The following is a 23,964-nucleotide window of genomic DNA, read 5'->3' on the forward strand; positions in this document are numbered from 1 at the left end:
TTACCTTCTGCTTAGTTGGTGGAATAGTTCTACTCCCTCATTGAAACCCTATATTAATTAAAAGCCATTCATTATATATTTTCTAACTTAAGCTCTTCCAGAATATTCACGGATAATAATATCGAGCCAAATCATATTCGAGCTAATTCAATTTCAGCAATAGAATATACCACTTGCAAGTATAAATACTTTTGTTATATTAAACATTGTGAGAGCGTTTACTTTGCATGATTGATAAAATGAATGATGGAGTATTTTTATCCTTAAGAGTAAAATTACTTCAATCATACTCTTTTCATGGGATAAGAATCAAACAAAACTAACTAGAATGATAGAAATAATTAAGGGCATTGGGATATCCCAAAGTCTCAATCCATCAAAGTAAACAAAGAATTAATCTTATTATTTTTATCTATCAAGCTAATCCTTCAAAGTAAATGCCCAATGTATAGAGTTTTATTGAAATTCTAACTTAGTCCGTTAAACGATCTCATGTGTTATATGTTAACAAGTAAATCTATGATAACCTAAGATAATACTATAGGATCTCATTTTTTTTTAAATATAGATTTATATATTCTAATTACGAACACATGTTTATATACATGTATGAATAAATTAGGGTGGTTCATGGTTTGAATTGCGGTTACTCAATTGCTGCAACTAAAACTAAACCATCAATATTATATCAATCATGTATTTAATTTGTAATTTAACAGCAGAAGCATCCCTATATACACACACGTGACTGTAGTTATAATGTAAAAATATAAAATAAGGCACTATTTGTAATGTATAAAACAAACTTTTATCCTGCGAGCTGCAGTGAGATTAGTTGACCTCCACATTAAAAATTGTCTCTAAGTTCTATTTCATGAATTTTATATTTGGATAAATTACAAAATAAGTCACGAACTTTGACTCATTTTTCAATTTCAACATTATTTTTAAACCTTTATAAATAAGTACAAATTATTTTTGGAAAGCCCCAATTACAAAAATTCAAAAGAATTGGTATTTATTTGCAAAGGTTTAAAAGTGATAGTGAAAATGAAAAATGAGACAAAGTTTGTGACTTATTTTGCAATTTACCCTTTATTTTTTTCTTATGTAAATTAAATATTTCTCCAAGCATACAGCGACTAACTCTAAATATAAAATCAAATTCTCCGAAACCAACTCGTCCAATTACACATTATTCTCCGAAATGATCAATTAACCAAGTTTTCTTGCAAAAAAAGTTCTTATACTTTTGCCTTGTGAATTCATGAATGGCATCAGTTTTTTAATTATTAATATTAACCTTTAAAAGTTTATGCATTGACATTCTATATTAATTACTTAACCTACAAAAAAAATCAATACTCATAAAAAGTACGAGATCGAACGCTACGAATCAAAGTACAAAATCTATAAAAACAATAGATAGAAATGCTGAAATGCAACTTCAAAGAAGATGACCGAATACAAGTGTGGACACAGAAAAGAAAGTACAAACATTTAATGAATATCCACCAAAAAAAAATTGGAGGAGAAGAAGATAAATATAATAAAATAAATACAAAAGTCCAACACTATCATATCCATCTTCTCACAGCACCGTCTCCCTCCTCTTTCTCTCTCTCTCCTTTTCACCCTGCAACCTACTTGCTCTCTCTCCCCTTCTATTTTTTAATGCTACCAAATTGCATGCAGCCAATCACCCCCATCCCCTAATCTCTATCCCATATTCCAACATATATAAAAATTCCAAAATCCAAAAAATAAAAAATCATGAAGAGAGAATTGGCAGAAGATAAACAAGAAGATCACAATCACACCACTATGTTCTCCAAACTCCACCACCAAACCCTCAACGCCAACTTCCACAACCTCTCCTCCGCCGCCGCCTCCGATTACGCCCCCGCCTCCCAAGAAGCCGACAGCCACACCCCCAATGCCGCCAAAGACGACCCCCTCGCCTTCCCCCAGCGCAGCGACGGCGGCACCATCGAGGTGGTCCGCCGCCCCCGGGGCCGCCCCCCGGGGTCCAAGAACAAGCCGAAGCCCCCCGTGATCATCACGCGCGACGTCTCCGAGCCCGCCATGAGCCCCTACGTCCTCGAGCTCCCCGCCGGCGTCGACATCGTTGACTCCACCGCCCGCTTCTGCCGCAAGCGGAACATCGGTCTCTGCCTCCTCAACGGCAACGGCGCCGTCACCAACGTCACCCTCAAGCAGCCCTCCACCACCCCCGGCGCCACCGTCACCTTCCACGGCCGCTTCGACATCCTCTCCATCTCCGCCACCATCCTCCCCCCCGCCGCCGCTGCCGCGGCCGGGGCCGTCCCCTTCGCGCTGTCGCTGGCGGGGCCGCAGGGGCAGGTCGTCGGGGGCCACGTGGTGGGCCCGCTCATCTCCGCCGGGACCATTTACCTCGTCGCCGCTAACTTCAGCAACCCATCGTTCCACCGCCTGCAGCCGATGGATCACGACCAAGAAGATTCCGGCCGCGACGGCGCCGACCATGATGATTCTCCGAAGACAACCTCCGGTGGCGGAAGTGGCGGCGCGCCCCCGACGTCTGGCGGTGCTTCCATGTACAGCTACCAGCCGACCGATGTCATATGGGCTCCCGCCACCAGACATCAGCCGCCGCCTTACTGATCATAATTTTGGACATTATCTCTCCCGTATTTTAATTTAATATTAATATTCTCTTATTATATTAGCTTTTGATTAGTTTGGTTGTGGAAATTCTTGCTTGTAATTTTTTATTAGCTCTCTACAGTTAATTAATTCAAAAATTTGACAAAAGCTCTAGCTGTTTCGATTTTGAATTTGTTGTGGGTTTGACCTATGAAAATTCTATCCTTATGTTAATTTGTCGCGATTCAAGGAATGGGGTGGAAGGCCTTTATCCAACATACCAATAATAGGAAATAGAGCAGTATATATCTCTATCCAATAAATAATTTTGGAACAAATATTGGTGGTGTCATGTCTGAAAATAAAAAAAATAATGGACGGGGGTTGCCAGACAGACTGCATAGCAGAGAAATAGGTATTGCTTTTGAGGCATGGTTGCTTCCAAATCAATCTGCTGCCATCGGAACATGTATACAATTTCCTTTGCTTTTAAACAAAAACAAAAATCTCTTTCCTAAATCTACATTTCTGTGGGTAGACTTGTCAATTTGGTCCCCAGAATCCGATATTGGCCGGTTCAGCACGTAAGTAGTAAGGCCCATCTCACTCCATTATTTGGGCTTTTTTTTGAAATTCAAGCCCAGCTTAGACTCACTCGAGCTCCACCTTAGATTTTATGTTCTAAAATAAAAACATGTGATTAGTAAACTTAACTTAATAAAGAACCTAATTCTATATGAGAAAATGACTATGATTTTAAAGTCTGGTTTGTAATTTTGTTTTTAAAAGGACCAAATATATAAAAGTGCAAAATATACTATTTTCTATGGATTCAAATGTTAATTTATACTTTCTCCGTCCATAAAAAATTTGTCATGTTATGGACGGCACAAGCTTTAATAAAATGTAAATGAAGTTGTTAGTGATATAAGAGTCTCATTTTAACTGTAAGTGAATTGTGTGGACTCTACTATTATAAATTAAAGTAACAATTTTTGTGACAAAATTTTCGCAATCGAAGGGATGTCATGAATTCAATAAAATTGAATTATGCTATATATATATATATATATATATATATATATATATATATATATATATATATATAGGGTTAGCTTCTATGGAGACCACTCCCCTACATAGAGAACAAAGACCAAATTATGTGCGTCGATCTTGCTTAATCTAACGGTTCATATAATTTTCTGATTTGATTTTTCATGTAATTAAATATTGGTTGATTAAATCCACTGAAATCTGGGATCATGTTGAATAAATCCCGAAAATTCCGAAACTTCTAATTCTGGGACCTGATCCACCAATGAACATAATATGTGAACATTATTATGTTCATTTGTTTTCCTACGAAAATATCGACGAACATTAGTATGTTTATTTATTTTTTTACGAAAGTATCGACGAACATTAGTATGTTCATTTATTTTTTACGAACATATCAACGAAAATTAGTATGTTCATTTGTTTTTTTACGAACATATCAACGAACATTAGTATGTTCTACGAACACTAGGTTCTGTGGATGCATTCGTAACAGACTCTTCATCAAATTAATATTCCATAAATAAAAGATTCGATTACCTATATCTATGACAGTTAACGAAAATATCAAATATTCACCAGAAGAATCATCACCCTTGGTTATACCAAGATCGACGCACGGGATTTAGTCTTCGTTCTTCGAATTTTTGATGGACTCCATAGAACTCTATCATATATATATATATATATATATATATATATATATATATATATTCAAGTATAAACATATAAATAAAAATATAAACAAATAATTAATTTTTTTTAAAAAAACAATGTTGGCCCACTTCAAACTCAAGTGAAGCTCGACCTAGGCCCACTTTGTAGATGGTCCTAGGTTGGGCCGGGTCCATATAATTTTAAAAAATTCAGCCAAGGTTCGGTCCTTCGCAATCGTTGGGTTGGGCCAGATTGAGCCCAACTTATGTTTGATCCATTATCCATTTCGAGTGTGATGGGCCCGCCTAGGCCCACCCGATTAGTCTATCGATCGGGTAAAGTTAGTTCAATTGTTGATACTTCAAGTGTGTTGTTTTAGGACAGTAATTTAGATTGATTTGGAAATTAGGACAATAACTTTCGAATTTGTAACAATAGGACACTAATTTTTTTTTAGAGTAAAATAGGACACTAATTAATAAGTGTTGCATCCGCAGGACATTTTTTAGCCAATTATCGGCTGAGAAATGTCCTATTTTTACGACGCTTATTAATTAGTGTCCTATTTTACTCTAAAAAATAATTAGTGTCCTATTTTTACAAGTCCGAAAGTTATTGTTCTAATTTTCAAATCAATCTAAGTTAATGTCCTAAAAGTGTTTCATGTTATACTCCCACCTTAATCATGCCTTGAAGATTCATCCTAGCCTACAAGTCCAATTGCACATTTTTCTTGTAAGTCCTACGCATAATTTGTGACACAATGTTAAATGATATCAATGTTACGTTACCTATATTATTTCATTGGACTTCATAATGAACGACGAGAAAATTTTGAGCATTAACAACGTGATGATAGATTTCTTGAATAAACTCATTTTAACATCTCATACTCAACTTCAATATTGCATAATATAAAGAAACTTTAATCAACTTAGAAATGAAAATGAAATGAAAAAACATTGGTTATTGTATTGATGGATGAGATTAGGTGAATAGAGTGTGTTTTTTGTTGTCAAAACGCAGGCTCCACGTTATATCATAGCAAATCAGGTCTCAACGGTGGAGATATAAAGTAAAGGAAATTGGATGGAAAATTGGGAATATGTGGAGGCAGCATGTCCCTATAAATGTAGGTATGAATGTAGGATAATCTAGAGAGAGAATTGCGCGCAATCCAAGGTGGTATTATGATTGAAGATTTTGAGACGTTATCTATCAAGACTTTGCTTAGGAAGCTGCAACTGGCCTACCTTTTGTCTTTTTCAGACACGCTACTCTGCTTTCCATTTATTATGTTCCGCTGCACACTTCCTATTTTCACTTGCATTTTAACTCCAAATAACTATTGCAATTAAATTTGTAATTTCATCTTATAAATTAAATATTGACTATATTTTAAATATTAAAATAAATAAATAGACTCAATTTAGTAAAAGCAAAAATTGTACACTAAGATAAAAAAAATAAAAATTGATCACACTTACTATTTTACCCAGCACATAAAAAATTTAAAAATTATCCACTGAACTAGAATTTACAATCAAAACTATTTTTTTAACTCGAATTCACAATCAAACTAATTTTAGTTGTGAATTCAAGTTTTAAAACTCGAATGCACAACCAACACTGTGAATTCACGGTTAGAAATAGCGTTAGTTGTGAATTCAAGGTTTAAAACTCGAATTCACTGCTCAAAATGACTATTTTATTTATTAGGGATAAATTTGTATTTTTGCATAAAAATGACTAATTTTTTAAGATTTTTATATGAGTGGACAGATTTTTTTTTTACTATAGCAAAGTGGCCATTCCATATATTGACTCTTAAAATAATGGGCCATATATATTAAAATAGATAAATAAATTGTAATTGTAAAAATAATATACATTGATTTGTTGTGGAACAAAATTTAAATGAAATATAATTATGAACATCTCAATATAAAATATTATAGTAATTATTTTTATTAGACAAAGAGAGTTTTTCTTTTCGATGATTTTGTTTCTCCTCTCATTTTCATTTTTTTGGCTCTAATAATGTGTTCATCGTCATTCGTTAATATTAATTCATTATTGGGTGTGAGTATTCGATTTGTACTACTCTCTCTGCTCACAAAATATCTTCTTAATTTTTTTTTATTTTTATCAAGTTATAAAATATATATATTTTTTTAAAAAAAAAAATTCTCATAAGTGACATAGGAATAGCCAATTTCATAAAATGTACTCCCTCCGTCCCATTATTTATGGGACAAACACTGTTGGGCACGGAGATTAAGAAGAGTAGAATTAAGGGAATTAGATGTGTAGTGTTATTTTAATTAAAACACACACACAGTCACACACACTCCCTCTCTGCCTCACCGCTACACGCCGGCGCCGGCGCCGGCGAGCGCCGCCTCGTCGGCTCCTCTCAGTCCCCACCCCCTCCCCGTCCTCTCTCTCCCTTCCCTCTCTCCATAGCAGAAACCAAACCAAAATTAAATCGAAGAAATTAAATCGAACAAGTTTCAAAATTGCAGAAACAAGTTTCAAAATTGCAAGTTTCAAACAAGTTTCAAACAAGTTTCAAAATTGCAGAAACCAAAATTAAATCGAAGAAATTGCAGAATTAAATCAAAGTTCCAAACAAGTTTCAAACAAGTTTCAAAATTGCAGAAACCAAATCGAAGAAATTCCAAACAAGTTTTAAAATTAAATCCCCAAATCGGAGCCCTATATTCTCAAATCCACGGCCTCCTCTCGAATCCACAAATCGGAACCCTAGAGGAGGGCGGCGCGATGGAGGAAGGAGAAGATGGACGGTGGACGTGGACGACGTGGAAGGACGACGCGGGATGAAGGAGAAGATGAACGGCGCGCTGGAGGAAGGAGAAGATGAACGGCGCGCCTCTTCTTCTTGTCGGCGGCGCCGCCCTCCTTCGGCGACGCGGGTGCGACCGGGCGGTGGGGGGGCGCGAGGGCGGTGGTGGCGGTGGAGGCGACGGGCGGTGGTGTTTGAAGAGAGAAGGGAAGCAGGCGGCGAGTCGGCGACTGGTAGGGGGAAGCACGCGGCGAGTCGGCGACTGGTAGGGGGAAGGAGAGAGAGAGAAAGAGAGAGAGAGAGAGTAGAGTTATGATTTATTTAAGGATAATTAGGGACTATTTTAATGCTTAATCCATCCCTTATTTTTGCTTAAAATAAAAATGTCCCATGTATGTTGGGACAACCAAAATGGAATTTGTCCCATAAATAATGGGACGGAGGGAGTATAAGTTTAATATCCTCATTCATAAAAGTATGAGTTTTTGTAGTCATTTTGAAGGTATAAGTAATTAAATACTTTTATTACAAGTCAAAAAGTGTTGATATTTTTTTTTTTGATCAGGGAAAAGGAGATATATTAAAACATAGGGAGAAGAAAACGGTACCAGAGGTACCTACATCAAAGAAACAAGATCACAGAAAGAAGCAAGAACAAAGAAAGAAAAGAGAAACCAAGCAAGGGGGAAGAAAATAGCGATGCTGCCAGAATTATCCATGGAGTTTCACAGCTCCAAACCAGCTACCAAAATTTGGTGAAGAAATCTGCAGATTGAACGCCTGCCTCCAGCTCCAAAGCCTCGTTTTAACCTCTGTCAACAGCTTATCTTTGCTCCAGCTTCCACGATTAAACTTGCTGTTGTTTCTCCCTCTCCAAATGCACCAAATCGTGCACATCCAGACCCCAAGGAGAAGCTGAAAATCCTATTTAGTCCCCAAGTTGACAAAGGCGAGAAGATGATCTTTAATCGTTGCCTGAAAAACTGAACTTTTCCCAAGCCAAAGAAGCAAGCCCTTCCATAACTCCTCGGAATTGCGGCATGTGGAAAACAGATGATCGACCGTCTCATCCTCCACATTACAGTTCACACACTTCAAATCAGCGCTTTGAATGGCCACTCGTCTCTTCAAAAGATTGTCGCAAGTGGCCATTCGGCCTCTAAGGGCTTTCCAGACCGTGGTGATCACCTTATGGGGAACCGGGGCTCTCCAAATCATCTGCCAGAGCTCCTCATAACCTCGATTTGCATGGTTGTCATTCCTCGAGCTGATTTCTTTGTAAGTCGACTTAACTGAAAAGGCTCCGCTTTGGCAACCTTTCCAACACCATCTGTCCTGTTGTCCTTCACATAAACGAGCTTTATCGATAACCAAAAGGAGACAATGGACCATATCCTGCTCTCTTTCCAAAATAGGCCGAGACCACTCCAGATTCCAACACCACGATCCTTCAGCCCAAAACCCCATATTTTTTATGGAACCATCCTGGTTAGAACTGAGCCGGAACAGTCTAGGGAAGAGCTCTTTGAGGGGTCTCTCCCCAATCCAAACGTCATGCCAAAACGAGAACAAGTCCCCTTCTCCAGTGAAAATGTTAAGATTTTCTCTGAACCACCTTCCAGTCTCCCCCTGGCTAATGTCGAGAACATTCTTCCACCAACCCGACGGAACCACCCTCCTCCCGGCAGTGATAAGCCCGCTGCCATCCCACCTTACCTCCCCGTACCTTTTCTTAATCACCCTAACCCACAAAGACTCTTTTTCTGATAGCAAGCGCCACATCCATTTTGCCATGAGGGCTGTATTAAACCACTCCAGATCCTTAAGACCTAACCCCCCTCGGCCTCCTTCGACACACAAGTCCTCCCACTTGACCCAATGGATCTTCCTCTCCTCCATGTCCCCACTCCAAAAAGTGTTGATATTGACATTTCATTAATTTATGATTTTAAAAAATAAATATAAAATTGAAACTCATGGTAACTTTAAAACCTTAAAAATTCTAGCTAGTTCCTCCGTCAATGAAAAATGGGGCACAATTAATATTTGACACTTTTCCCTTTCAATAAATTTATGCAGTCACATTGTAGCCACTCATAAACTAATTTAATAGGAAATTTTTTAATTTATTCAATTTATTTTTAAAATAAAAATAGGAGTAAGTTATTTTATTGTATTATCTACATTGTACTTATTTTTTTTATTTTTTTAATAAAAATAAAAAAATACAAAAAATTAGAAAAAAAAACTACAATGTAAAGAATATAATAAAATAATTAAATCTTATTTTTATTTTAAAAAATAAGTTAAATAAATTAATTTTTTTATACTTAAGTAATTTGTGAGTGTCCATAATGTGACTGTTTAGCATCACCCTTTCCCTTTAGTATATTGGCCACATCTTTTCTCATCTCTTAATCTTACAAATACATGTTATTTAGAAAAAAAAAAAATCTAAATTATTTATTTCATACAGTGATTATCCAAAATATATCATATTTTTCTTCGTGAACCTGGAGCATGATTTTATGTGAGTTTAACAAACTCACGCCGACTTGAACTCAGTCTGATAATACATTTCAAACTTTATGATTTTATACTCAAAAACATTAATGCAAACATTCATGATTATGGTCCAAAACCAAAAGCATATATATATACATAAGATTTGATAGTATAAGATAAAGAATAATTTTGTATCAACTTTTTCCCCAAAAAGCCTGCTATTAAAGCCCGTGGAGTCGTCGAAGTATCGGGCCGAAATAGTATGGAGTTTGGGCCGAATAACATGTTTCTATTATATTTGACAATGAAAAAATAATAATAATAATAATTCAATCTTAATTGTGGACCTTGTGGTGTAGTGGCTGCATCTTTAATCTCTCCACATTAAGGTCATGGATTCAAATCTTTTTCAACATTATTTCGAAGCTTAATTTATTAAGTTTATTAGATATTAAATATGGCGAAATGCTGGTTTGATTCGATAATTTTAGAAGTGTCGAGGCACTTTAACTCTAATTTAAGGTTTGCTTGGTGGGCTCATAATCTGAATCCGAATCCACCCATAATTTTTGGCAACTCTACTAAGTAATTAAGTGAAAATAAAGCAATAGACATGATGAATGATAATAGCGTAAAAAGGAGGCTGGGTGATATTTGATGGGTGCATGGGGAATATGGTCGCATGGACCCTAATCAACTAACTCCAAAGTTGAAACATCACCAAACCCACCATCTCCAAATTCACCTTCGGATTCCGTTTCTTGGGACCCGCCCCCACCGCATTTCTTACCTCAATAATTCTTCCTAAATACTCTCTCCGTCCTCTATGAAGCTAGAACAATTTCTTTTCTACACGAATTTTAAAGAGTTAGTATTTTGTGTGTTAAGTGTGCTAAATGAGAAAATAAAAAGGTCAATAAAAAAATTGCCATATAAGAAAAGTGCTCAAATTTCACGGGACAACCCAAAAAAATACTGCTCAAGCTTCGCGAGACAAAGGGAGTATTACTCACTTCCTTCAGAAAAACTATGCTATTTTTTTCAGTTTCATATGTTTATAATAAGTATGATATATGTATTTTAATTTTGATAAATATATTTTTATATTTTTTATTTTATTTACACTTAATATCAATTTTCTAACTTTTAAAAATTGTCTAATACATCAATCTTGATGAATTCTTTTATCTATTTTACATACATCTCTCAATTATTTATTAAAATTTACAAAAACAAATTATATTAGAATCTTTTTTTATATGAATGTGTTTTTTCATGAAAATTATATTTTTTTTACATATTTAACTTATAAAGTACTCCCTCTGTCCCAATATTGAAGTCCCCTTTCATTTGGGTACAGGTATTTAGGAGAGTTAAAGTAGATGTAAAAATAGTAGGGACCACATAATTAGTGCTTTAATTAATGGTATTTTATTTCTTAATTAAATTAACTAATAATGCTACATAGGAAGCCGTGCCGTCACCGCCACCGGCTTCCGACTTCCCCACCGGTTTCCACCGCCACCGGCTTCCCCAATTTACAGCCAGCCGTCACCACCTCCACTGGCTGTAATCGCTCCAGCTCCACCAACTGCAGCATCATCGGCAGTGGCATACTCAGATCCCTAAACTCCCTTCGTCTCATCTCAGAGCCGCCGCCGGAGCCACCACCATTTTCCCCCAAATCTGCAAAATCAAGCTCAGAAATCCACCGCACCACCGCGCCACCCAAAATCAAGGTCAGAATTCCACTGCACCAAATTTGCAACCCAAATTTGCAACCAAAATCCCTAACCAAATCTGCAACCCAAATCTACAACCAAAATCCACCATCTTTGCTCTACCGGCAAGGCCACCATTTTCCCCCAAATCTGCAACAGAGCTGGGAATTAACCTCCCTAATTTGTAACCCTACCACCTTTATACTACCGTCGTGCCACCGCACCGCCTTTGAGGAAGAGAGTAGAGAGAGAGAGGCGGTGGAAGGCAGAGTACATACAGAGAGTCGCCGCTTGAAAAATGGGCGGCGGCTGGCTGCGCGGATGTGTCTGAGAGAGGGAGTCGGTGGAGGCGGAGGAGATCAAAGGGTTGAGGCGGTGGATGCAGAGGGTTGAGGCGGTGGAGAGATAGGAGGCGGCGGCGCCTCGTCGACGCCAGGAGAGGGCAGAGCCCTGGTCGCCGGAAAACGGACGGCGAGGCAGAGGCCTTGTCGCTGCGATCACCGGGAGAGAAGAGGAACGGCGATGGTGAGACGTCCGAGAGAGAGAAGAGGCGAAGAGAGAGAGAGAGAGTGTCAGATTTGGGAAAGAGAGTGAGAGAGAGAGAGAGTGAGATTAAAGTTAGAAAGAGAGAGAGAATACCTAATTAATTGAATTAATTGTATTGTAATTTATGCCAAAAAAGGAAAGGGGACTTGAATATTGGGACGGCTCAAAAAGGAATACGGGACTTGAATATTGGGATGGAGGGAGTAATTGAATTGAACGTATGTATTGAATTTTACACCGATGTGACTTATTACTTATAGGCTTATGCAATACTTTGTATGTTAAGTGCAAGAGATCATATTTTTTTTTACAAAAAATCGATTTTTTAGTATAACCCTATCACTGGCGGAGCCACATATTGGCTAAGGTGGGCTGAAGCACACCTCAAATTTTTCATGTTTTGAAAATAGGTGATTGTTTATGTTTTCCACATCAACTTTGTAATTTTATGGTATCCTCTATTTTTTGTAATTAGCAATTTGGGAAGTCTTACTCAAGAAATAGTTAAAAGTTGTAAAAATATGATTTATCGAATGATTGAGTTGACATTGATTTTACCAATAGTCATTGCTTCTATTGAAAATGCATTTTTTGCAATGAAAATTATTAAAAGTGACTTGTGAAATCGTATGAAAGATGGGTGGGTAAATGACCCTTTAATCATGTACATTAAGGGCCTGTTTGATATGGGTTTATAGGTAGGATAAATTAAATTAATACAAATTAGTGTGATGTTTGATATCATGTGCAGTTAATATGGTCAACTCTAGGGGTGAGCATTCGGTTATATGGTTCGGTTTTTGCTAAAACCAAACCAAACCATATTTTAATTCGGTTAAAAAAAAAACCGAACCGAACCGAATTAACCGAACAAACCGAACCGAATTAACCGAAATTTTTATAATTAAAACCGAACCGAACTGAAAAACCGAATTAATCCGAAGAAAACCGAAATTTTCGAAAAAAAACCGAAAAAATCGAAATTTTCGAAAAAAAACCGAAAATTCGAAAAAAAAACTATAAAATTAAAAAAATATTAGAAGCTAGAATTTATAAAATTATAATTAAAATATTATATATATATATACATATATATATACATATATATTATAAATATAATTCGGTTTTTCGGTTTTGTTCGGTTTTAAAAAATCCAAACCGAACCGAACCGAAAAATCGAAATTTTATGAAAAAAAAAATCGAACCGAACCGAAAAACCGAAAAAACCGAACCATATTTTAAAATTTCGGTTTGGATCGGTTCGGTTATTCGGTTTCGGATTTTTTGCTCAACCCTAGTCAACTCCTACTTAATCCTACTTCTCCATGCTATTTTGTGGGATTAACCCATACTAATAATCCGCCCACCCCCCTCGGATAAATTTAATACTGAGAAGTTGGATAAAAATTCTGCTACCCTTCCTCACGCATATCGATGCAAATGCCCAAGTAATGGTGGACACATATGATATTTTTAAAATTATGTGAGGATAGTTTTGGTATTAGATAATATAATCCAACATAATCCTATGGATATCAAACATAATATAGGATTAAGTAGCCATGATATCAAACACCCATGAAATAATATAAATCCACACTAATCCACACTAATTTCTCAAGATAATTTTAATCCTAATCAATCATAAACTGCAAATCAAACGGCCCCTAAGAAGTAGAGTGTTGCCCATACTTCAATAAATTCAACCCTCGTTAAAATTCTTAACTCCGCCGCTGAAATTTTATTTGAACCAATTCATATATATAGCTGGAATGAATTGAATTATGATGACCTAATGCAGATTCCCGTCTATTAAAATCAGAACATGTTAGTAGTTTCTAGCTTCTTTTCTTTTTTCTTTTTCTTTTTTTTTGAGGTCAGAACATCTCAATCTTATTAGACTGTAACATAGGATTAATGCCTTATTAATTATGGGGCATTTACTTTGCAGGATTAGTATTTTGCAGGATTAGTATTGATTGATAAAAATAGTATAATTAATTTCTTATTTATTTTGATAAATTGAAGCTTTGAGATATCCACTGACGCTTGATTATTTTTATCATTTAAACTTGTTTTACTTGATTTTTATTCCATTGAAAAGGTGGGATTGTAGCAATCCCACTATTTAGGATGAAAATACTCAAATCATGTACTTCTTTCGTCCCGCGAAACTTGAACAGTTTTCTTATATGGCAAAAAAATTATCATTTATTCATTTTTTCACATATCATATTTAACACATAAAATACTAATTTTTTAAAATTCATGCCGAAAAGAAGTTGCTCAAATTTTATGGGACGGATGAAATATCTTATTAATCATGTAAAGTAAACGTCCCCTATACTAGTAGTTTATGCCACAAAAGGATTTTATTGATAATACTTTGGGAAATCTTTCACTATCATCTTTATGTTTAGCAAACGCTTTATGGGGAGCAAAATAATTTTCAATTAATTTCACCCACTTCACAAACTTTCTCACTGCACCTCTGTTATACCTGCTTCATACCAAAAGTTCTGCCACTGATTACACGAGAAAAAAAAAGAGACATGTCATACTTAAAGGGGTGTCTTGTTTTTAAAGCAAAACATTATCTTTTTTAAACCTGTTTTTTATCACTTCTAGAACTAATTAAAACATGTTTGAAAATTTTCGTATGAAGTCGAGATATTTTAACAACCACAATATATAATGTACTGACTTTCACTTCATTAGGTATGGAGTCTAGTTTATGTTTTTGGATGAGCGTGACGGATCAATGATATGATTTTAATTAGAACATTTCATAATATCTTAAATACACAACTTGTAACAATTGTTTTACAGCTTAATAATATATTTTTAATGTGCCCATCCGATGCGAACTTCAATATGAAATTAATCAGCAAGATTTAAGGTTTAAACTCTATCACCCCCCTCATTTCTTAAATAATCCTTCGTTCCATCTTTTAGTATCCATATTTCATTTTTTGATAGTTCCACATTTTGATATTCATTTTTATTTTTAGTAAAAGTAGGTGTGACATTTACTTCACTTTATTGATTATTTTAACACTTACATAAAAAGTGAGACCATTATTCTACTCACAACACCCAACCACTTTATTAAAACACGTGTCACTCTCAATTGCTACTAAAAGCTGTGACGGAGGGAGTAATAATAATTATTATAATAATAATAATATCGTGAATGTTTGGGATTTTAAAAAAGTAGGGTTATTACAGTTTAAATACGCAAACTTTCCTTCAATTTCGAATTTTAATATGAACTTTTTAATTTTTTTTAATTAAAATACATGAACTCTAATACAAACTCGATATTTAACACCGACGACCATTTCCTCTAAACTAAAAGATGAAATAGGGGCAGATTTAAGGAAGGGTTTGTGTCTTCAATTTGTGAAATTGTTAAACATCGAAAGATGAAATAACGACACATATCCAAGTTAGTTAATTTGTTCTACATCAGATTCAATATCACCGAAATGGTCATCGGTGTTAAAAATTGAGTGTTAGGTCCCAGAAGGTCTAAAATAGGTGTATGGGGGCTACACCTATAGGCTATTTTTCAAAAACACAAAACAGAACAACCTTTTAAAGTTAACTAAACGAGAAGAATTCAGTTAAACAAAAGTTGAAGACTGATACTGAAGATGACTTCAGTAAAGAGATATCAGTTAAGCACGAGACTTTAACTGATATTCACGTAGAGCTTCAGTCTTGATTTAGAAACAGATGAGTGTTATGAATCTTACTGATTATCCGAAAATTTATCAGTTAGACTAATAATACTGGCAGCGGAAAACTTTTCTTTTGAAAAAGCCTTTGATAAACACGTTGTCAGGTTAAGGTTTCACTTTGCGATAATCAGTTTCAGTTAATAACAGGTTTGTGCACAGAGAAGAATGTAAGAACTGAAAGCGATAAACGACAAAGGATTTTTACGTGGTTCGGAACAAGTTCCTACGTCCACTGTCAGTTGATCACACTGACAAACACTCTGGGCTTGTGCTTACGGATGCACAACAAACCTTACAACTGAAAATTAAATTTTCAGTACCAACATACTGGGTTGGATTTCTCGCTCACTCTTAGCACGCTAAGACACAACTATACCTTTGCTAGCGGTTGGCTAAGATCTTTTGGAGTCAGAACACTGGTCCGAACTCCGTTCTTTTCAAACTCTCTTTTCTCTCAGTTGAAAGGAGGTTCGAAATACCAACTAGATCACAGAGAACAGACTCTCTGTAATCGGAACTTAGGCTTTGGATCTTACAAATATTTACCTAAGGATCTAAGAAAATGTAGGTAATCAGTAGTCTGATTTTGGCTTTGTGAATTCTCTTATTCGATTCAAACTTTGATGGCTTCGAATGGCTGAGGTGCAATTTTGGCAGCGTTTCAGCTTGTACTTTTGAATCGGTGAAGATTGAAGTGATCATCGAGCTCTATTTATAGGAGAGGTCTTGAATAGATCCGTTGGCGGAGATGGCCTTCAAGAATTCATCCGTTATGAGAGTAATTTGAATTTGGGCTGAGGCTTCAATCTTCGAGGTTCCTTGTTTGGTGAGAAACGGCATCTTAGGTACATGAGGTAAGACGCCTCTGAAAAGTAATCACCAAAAAGGAATGCTCTGCAGAGAAAGGACGATCATCTGTATCTCTGCAATTAATGCGGCTGTACTTGGAGTGCGTGGCTTCCTTTACACTCTGGAGATTCAGTCCAATGAAGAATGTCAACTGGTACTTGACTTTAGTATCAGTTCGCTAAATCCACGTAGCCAGCATTGATGAATCAGTTATGTCTGATTCTTCAGTTGAGAAACTCGTTCAGTCAAACATCCGTATTTGACTTTGCCTTTAATTGCAAACATCAGTTGAGTTCTTCAGTCTTCAGTCTTCAGAACGCTAAACAAACTAGAAGTTGAAATCCAATACTTGAGTTCGAAAGGTTTTAGTCTATTACAAAGAAAATCTAAGGATTTTGGTATCATCAAAACTAGGGTTATGATATTTCATTAAGTTCCCAACACTGAGTAAGTATTAAAGTTCATGTATCTTAATAAAAAATTAAAAGCTTATGTTAAAAATCAAAATTGGAGAAAAATTAGTGTATTTAAACAATAACAACCCAAAATATTGGAAGAGTTGGGAACACAAACTGTACTTATCCCTATACAATAGGCAAGACAAATTTTATAAACAAGTTTCTTTTATATTATTGAGGAAAGTTTACTTTGTATGATTGAGCATTTTTATCATTAAATTTAGATTTTTTTTAATTATGTTTTTATAGTGGGAGGTGAATTGAGCAAAATGTAGTTTAAATGATAAAAATAATTAAGAGATTTAGGATATCTCAAAGTTTTAATTCATCTTAGCTAGGGTGTGTTTACTTTTATGGAAAATAAGAGAAAATACATATTTTCACCATTTTTTTTCATTATTTTTACATGTTTACTATGATAGAAAAATTTATTCGGACAGGGTGGAATATTTTTTCGGATAGCTCATTTTCACTCATTTTCTCTCCAATGTTGGATAATATTATCTTTCGATAAGGATATGTAAATATTTTTCAATATTTTCTCATCTTTTCATCTATAAACATATACTATGATAAAAAAATTGGAGAAAATGATAATATTTTCTCATCTTTTCGTATCTATTATTTTTCAATGAAAATTTTATAACCAAAATAAACGCATCCTTAATATATAAATGATTAGCCTTATTATATTTTTATCTATCCAACCAAATACTTAAAAGTATATTCATGAGTATAAATTTGCTTATGGAGCCTTTCTTTTGTTAGTTATCTTTCTCAATCGCATAAGTGGATTGTGGACCTTGTGGCAATTGGAATCTTTACAGAACATCATTTACATAAAAAGATATAATGTAACTAGTGAGCAACTCCAAAAAGCTAATTAAATCTCTCTCTCTCTCTCATATGTATATATATATAAGACAATGCTGCATGCGTTTTCTTAGACCACTCTGAAACTAACTCCATAGTCTACAATCACCCATAATTATCCCCACAAAAACTGCCCAAAGAAGAATATGAGAATGGGGAAATGCATAAGGTGCGGAATTGCATGTTTGATGATAATATGTGGAATTGAAGCAGCTGCAGCTGCTGTTTATACAGTTGGCGACTCTTCTGGTTGGTCGATTGGTGCAGATTATGCCACGTGGACTACTGACAAGACCTTCTCCGTTGGTGATACCCTTGGTACTCGTATTTTTATTTCTTCTCCTTTTACTATAAGATAATGAAATTAAATTCTAATTCTCACTATCTATTAGTAGAAGATTAATATTGCTGTTTAAAATTATGTAGTATTTGGGGTGAAGTTAAGTAAAGCCTAGTGCTGTTAACTGCTTGGTTAATTGAATGTTCAAAAAAAACAAAAGTTGCATATATGCCAACTATCAATTAATCAACCAGGCTCTGAGAACAAATTAATATATATGGGTTAGGGTGTAGTAGGTGTTCAATCTATATAATTATCTACTTATACAAATTACTACTTAATAATTATTTAATACTCCTCTGTTCTATTAGGATTGTCCCATTTCTTTTGGGTACAGTTATTAAGAAAAGTATAATTAGTATAGTAAAACTGTAAAAGTGTGTAAATGTGTGATACCATATTATTTGTAGTGTAAAATCATTACCAAATATAGAAACAGAACAAGATCAATGGGACAACCCAAAAATAAAAAAAACATGACAAGATCAATGGGACAGGGGGAGTACTTTAATACTACATTCATCTATTAAAAACATGCACATTTTGCCACTTTATGCGGTTTCACAAAAATATGCACTTTCTATTTTTGAACACTATTCCATCATTTTTTATCTTTTCTTTTCATACTTATTCATAAAAAAACCTCATGACTCACTACTACTTTTTGTTAATTAACTCATTATATATTAAAGTAAGATCAATTTTTCTACTCATAATACAATTTCATCTAATATTTTTTAAAATTCGTACCACCCATTTCACCGTATATTTTTAAAAGATAGAGAGAGCATTTAATTATTAAAAATAGACGAAGAAACAAATTGAGTAGATATACAAAGTAGGTGGGTGGAGAAGAATTAATTAGAAAATAGGGATGTATCTTTGCCAAATAGAGTAGTTGGGGTGGCCTGGGGGGAGGGGACCGGGGGATACTGTTACTTTATGAAAATATTCCTTCAATCCTTACTTTAAAGTGGTACTACAATACTACACAACTCTCTCAACCTATATTTACACTATACCCATTTTTTCAAACAATTCACCCCATATTCATTTCAATATTTAATTATTTCTCTTGGTACTTGCATATTCTTTCACCATTTCCTATGCTGACAAAGTAAAGTTACTTTTGACCGAATTTAATTGTAAAAGGTGTGGGTAGTTTAACTTTGTCTTCTTTATGTTTTATTTTGAATTTGTCCCACCTTTCTCTCCACAAAACTTCCGCAAAGTTCCTCTCTGCGTGAATTCTCCTAATTCGCCATCTTTGCGTACACATATTTTCTCCAGAGATCTAGCTCGACGAGGTTTGGTTTTTACGGTTTTTATTAACTAATTGTTTGGAATTTTTTTAAATTTAGCCTATTTTTTTTAGGCGTGTTTCCTGAATTTTGTGGTTCATGTATAAAGTAAATTTTGGTTCTGTAAATTTTTTTTAGGCTTTGAGCACTAAATTTATTAACTAAATTTATTAACTATTTTTTTAGGCTTTGTGGTTCTCTAATTTCATTAACTAAAGTGCGCATAATAAATAAATTTAATTTAATGTAATTAGCATGTCATTGTTTTAAATAATTTAGATTTGGGTATTATGCTAATTACATTTAATTCGTCATTTTTAGTATAATACTAGATTAGCATGAATTTTTAGCATGAATTTAAAGTGTGCGCATGAATACTATTAGCATGACTTTAAATTAGCATGAATTCTTAGTGCGCATAAATTAGCATGACTTTAAATTAGCATAAATTAGCATGAATTTAAAGTGCGCATGCATACTATGCGCATAATACTAAAAAGAAGACAATAAATTTAAATACTATGCGCATAATAAATAAATTTAAATACGCATAATACTGAAAATGCGCATAATACTGAAAATGCGCAATAAATTTAAATACTATGCGCATAATAAATAAATTTATTAAAAATAAATTCAAATGCGCATAGTTGTCGAATTTTTTTATTTCTATACTATGCGCATAATTTGATTTCAATATGCGCATTGTTGATTTTTTTTGAATTTTTTTTATTTCTATTGACCATGCGCATAAAATGTTTGCAAATTAAAATATAACTATGCGCATTATTTCTTAAATAATTTATTTAAAGTTGACCATCAAAATTTAATAAAAAGTTATTTAAAATAATTATTGTTGACCATCTAGTAATCTATGTTTGGGCATAAAATGAAGAATGGCATGTTTGTAATTTTTTAAGATGCGCATCTCAATATTAAATTATTTAAATATGCGCATAATATTACTTTAATATTACGCATAATTTATATGTATAGTTAAAATTAATGTTGATAATTTAAAATGCGCCGAAATATGCGCCAAAAATATGGGGTATAATTAATATATAATTTAAAATGCGCATAATTTTCGGCGCATAATATGTGCGCATAGTTAAATAATTTAAAATTAATATTAAATTATTTATATGTAATTTATGCCCATTCATGGTTCAAAATGCCCATTCATGACTTTTATGCGCATAGTTATTTAACTATGCGTAATATTAAAGTTGACCACAAAGTCATCAACATAAAACATTAAAATATAACAAATTATTTAACTATGCGCATCTCAAATTTGCGAACAATGCGCTAAATTCAAATTTGCGCATCCAAATTTGCAAACAATGCGCTAAATTCAAATTTGCAAACTATGCGCACAAATATTAACTCTGCGCATATTAATTGCGCAGAGTTAAACAATAACATGTGGACAAGCTCAGTACACGGAAATCCACACTGCAAATCACACGCCCAATCATTAGGCACAACTTTTTTCAGCATAAGAAATATTAAAATAATATAATGGGTATGACGTAAATCATTTTGAAAAAGTGGGTATATGGGAAATGTAGTTTGCAAAAGGTGGGTATTTTAGATTTCCTCCCTACTTTAAATTGTCTGTTTTTTTCAAGTTCATATAAACTCGCATGTCATTTCGTTATATTATTCAAGATGAGATCTACTGAAAATTACTATCTCTTTAGTAATAGATGGACTAGATTTAAGGAATTATAATGCATAAGGATTGACAAATCAACTAATTAATAGATGGACTAGATTTAAGGAATTATAATGCATAAGAATTGACAAATCAACTAATTAATACTATGATCGTTGTACATGTGTTACATTTATTTGTTAAGTAAATTATAATGTGGTCTAGATTAGACGGAACATCTGAATTTATTAATATTATTCATAAATTTGAAGTGTTTGTGCATGTGTAAAAGTCATATTCTGAATTTAAAATTGCAGCGTTCAACTATCCTCCTGGCCACACTGTGGATGAAGTGAGTGCAAGCGACTACAAGACATGCACCATCGGCAACGCCATCGCCTCCGACAGCAGCGGCGCCACCTCCGTCTCCCTCAAGACCGCCGGCCCGCACTACTACATCTGCGGCGTCCCCGGCCACTGCGGCGGAGGAATGAAGCTCGCCATCACCGTAGCAGCCGGAGCTGGAAACACCACTACCCTTTCTCCGGCGCCACCTGCCGCCGTCACGACACTAGCGCCGCCTACCGGCCTGGCGGTTCCGGCGGGGGGCACCTTTACTGATCCGTATTCATCTTCCGCGAGGTTATCTGTGGCGGCGGCTGCCGTCTTCGCATTTTACGCTCTTGCAATTTTCAATTGTTTTATTATATGAGAATTCATTACCAGGATAGAGGCAGTGCTGCTTTAATGCATATTGCTATGCTTTATTTTCCTACTTGTATAAGTATTATTCATCATTGGACTATCCATGCTGTGTATAGTTGCTAGCTTATTTTATTTTTATTTCAGTGTAACTAGTTAATATGTGCTTTTTTGTTTTTGTTTTTTTGTCAAAATATGATGAAGAAAATGATGTTCTTTGAATTATATTGTACTTGGGCGTAAAATGTTTATTTTTTGATAGATTAACAATATTCAATAAAGAAATTTAAAGACTGCATCACGGTGGACTCGAACCCAATACCTTTGACTTTAACTATTAACCACTCTGCCGCTTAACTTTTTTTTTTTTTGAATCAGACAATAAAATTCATTAAAAAATGGCCCCAGAGATGCCAGAAAATTATACAAGTCGAGAGATGAGATCGTTTGAACTCCACGCTACAAAATTCAGATTAATATCCACGACACCGAAAGTATGATTCCAGCCCCAAGTTCTAGCTTTGATTTCCTGAATGAAGTCACCGACTACCGATTCTTTTCCTTCAAATATTCTCTCATTTCTTTTCTTCCAGAGCATCTAAACGCATCCGATCCAAATCATGTGCAGCAGCTTCCGAATCTTCTTCTTCTTTCCACAATGACCGAACATTTCCCAATGCATTGCTGTCGAAGCTGGTCTTGCCATACTAGTCCCGCACCATTTTTGTATCTCATCCCAAATCTCCTGAGTTTTTGCGCAAGTGGTAAACAAATGAGAGGCAGTCTCATCTTGTTCATTGCATTGTTGACACATCTGATCTTCTTCAGCCAAGAGCACTCCCCTCTTTCTAATATTGTCACACGTCGGTAAACGATTCCGGAGTAGTCTCCACGCTGTAACCGCGACTTTATGAGGCGCGGGCATCTTCCAAACCGCCGCCACTCTCCACTTGTCGACAGTGTGGTGTGTATTCTCGTTTCTTCTTGACTTGATCACGTCGTAGGCAGATTTGGTGATGTATTTGCCATCTGTTGCCTCTGTCCATTCCCACCCATCTTTAGTGCCTGCAGAAGGACAAAAGTTTGCAATAAAACTTGTTAGTGAAGACACCACCTCCCTCTCTCTTTCCCTGAGATCCCTCCGCCACTTCAAATCCCAGACCCTGCCACTTAACTAATACACGCACACATATAATGTTATCTTTTGCTTGTCCATTAATGTACTTAAGTGATATTTTGTTCTTTAGAAGTTATTCATATATATGCCAAGGACTCTGTCGAATATCCAGTGCCGCCCCTGTTCTGTGTGTGTGAATCTGACGTGTGTGTGTGTGAGAGAGAGAGAGAGAGAGCAACCGATATCGTTTTATCACATCGACGTTTGTTGTACGTTGGCAATTTCAATTGCCGCATCAAATTCAATTTGGATGAATCTGCACGACATGAAGATGCTCATTTTTTTTCTCACACAAATTAACATGAAGTGTCTATTTTTTTAAAAAAACAATAACATGAGAACGTAAACTCAAATTAATTTCATGACATTGAACCTTAAAAAAAAATTACTTTCATAGAGAAAAATTTTAAACTTTTACATTATCTCATACTACCATTTTTCTCAATCAATTTATTCCATTAAAAAATAATTTATTTTAGTTTCAAATTTATCTTAAAAAAATTCATAAATCCACACTTAAAAGAGTATAAATTTTAGTGTGCTCAAAACAATCATCCATTTTCTCTCATCTCTATTATTCTCATTAGTGTGGATACAATATACTCTATTTATCTAAATTATATAGACTTATTTTTCTTTTTTCGGATGTCCCAAATATATAGGCTAATTTTCATACAAGGTAATCCATTTTAAAATTATTTACGAATATATTTATATAATTCTTTGATTAATTATAGCATTAATATACCATTAAATAATAAATATGGCATATTAGGAAGTTACTTGTATGACTTATTTTTCAATGATTTTCTTAATTATTGTGCAAAATTCAATTAGCCCATATACTTGGAACAATTGGAGTATTTTGACAAAAGTTTTGAAAGAAAAAAAATATATGCATATTTTGATAGGTATTTTAATTAATTAATAATGATCGTTGAT

General features: G+C 34.7%; 2 protein-coding genes across 2 annotated transcripts; both read left to right on the forward strand.

Moving 5' to 3' along the window:
• The first annotated feature begins 1,398 nt into the window (after positions 1 to 1,398).
• On the forward strand, positions 1,399 to 2,796 carry LOC131010583 (AT-hook motif nuclear-localized protein 28). Its single transcript, XM_057938169.1, has one exon. The coding sequence runs from the start codon at positions 1,774 to 1,776 to the stop codon at positions 2,644 to 2,646; it is 873 nt and encodes a 290-aa protein (XP_057794152.1). The 5' UTR covers positions 1,399 to 1,773; the 3' UTR covers positions 2,647 to 2,796.
• A 15,122-nt stretch (positions 2,797 to 17,918) lies between these two features.
• Positions 17,919 to 22,070, forward strand: LOC131010584 (blue copper protein-like). Its single transcript, XM_057938170.1, has 2 exons — positions 17,919 to 18,160; positions 21,461 to 22,070. The coding sequence occupies exons 1-2, from the start codon at positions 17,989 to 17,991 to the stop codon at positions 21,853 to 21,855; spliced, it is 567 nt and encodes a 188-aa protein (XP_057794153.1). The 5' UTR covers positions 17,919 to 17,988; the 3' UTR covers positions 21,856 to 22,070.
• The last annotated feature ends 1,894 nt before the right edge of the window (positions 22,071 to 23,964 follow it).

Source organism: Salvia miltiorrhiza, chromosome 2, assembly GCF_028751815.1.
Source record: "Salvia miltiorrhiza cultivar Shanhuang (shh) chromosome 2, IMPLAD_Smil_shh, whole genome shotgun sequence".
Taxonomy (NCBI): domain Eukaryota; kingdom Viridiplantae; phylum Streptophyta; class Magnoliopsida; order Lamiales; family Lamiaceae; genus Salvia; species Salvia miltiorrhiza.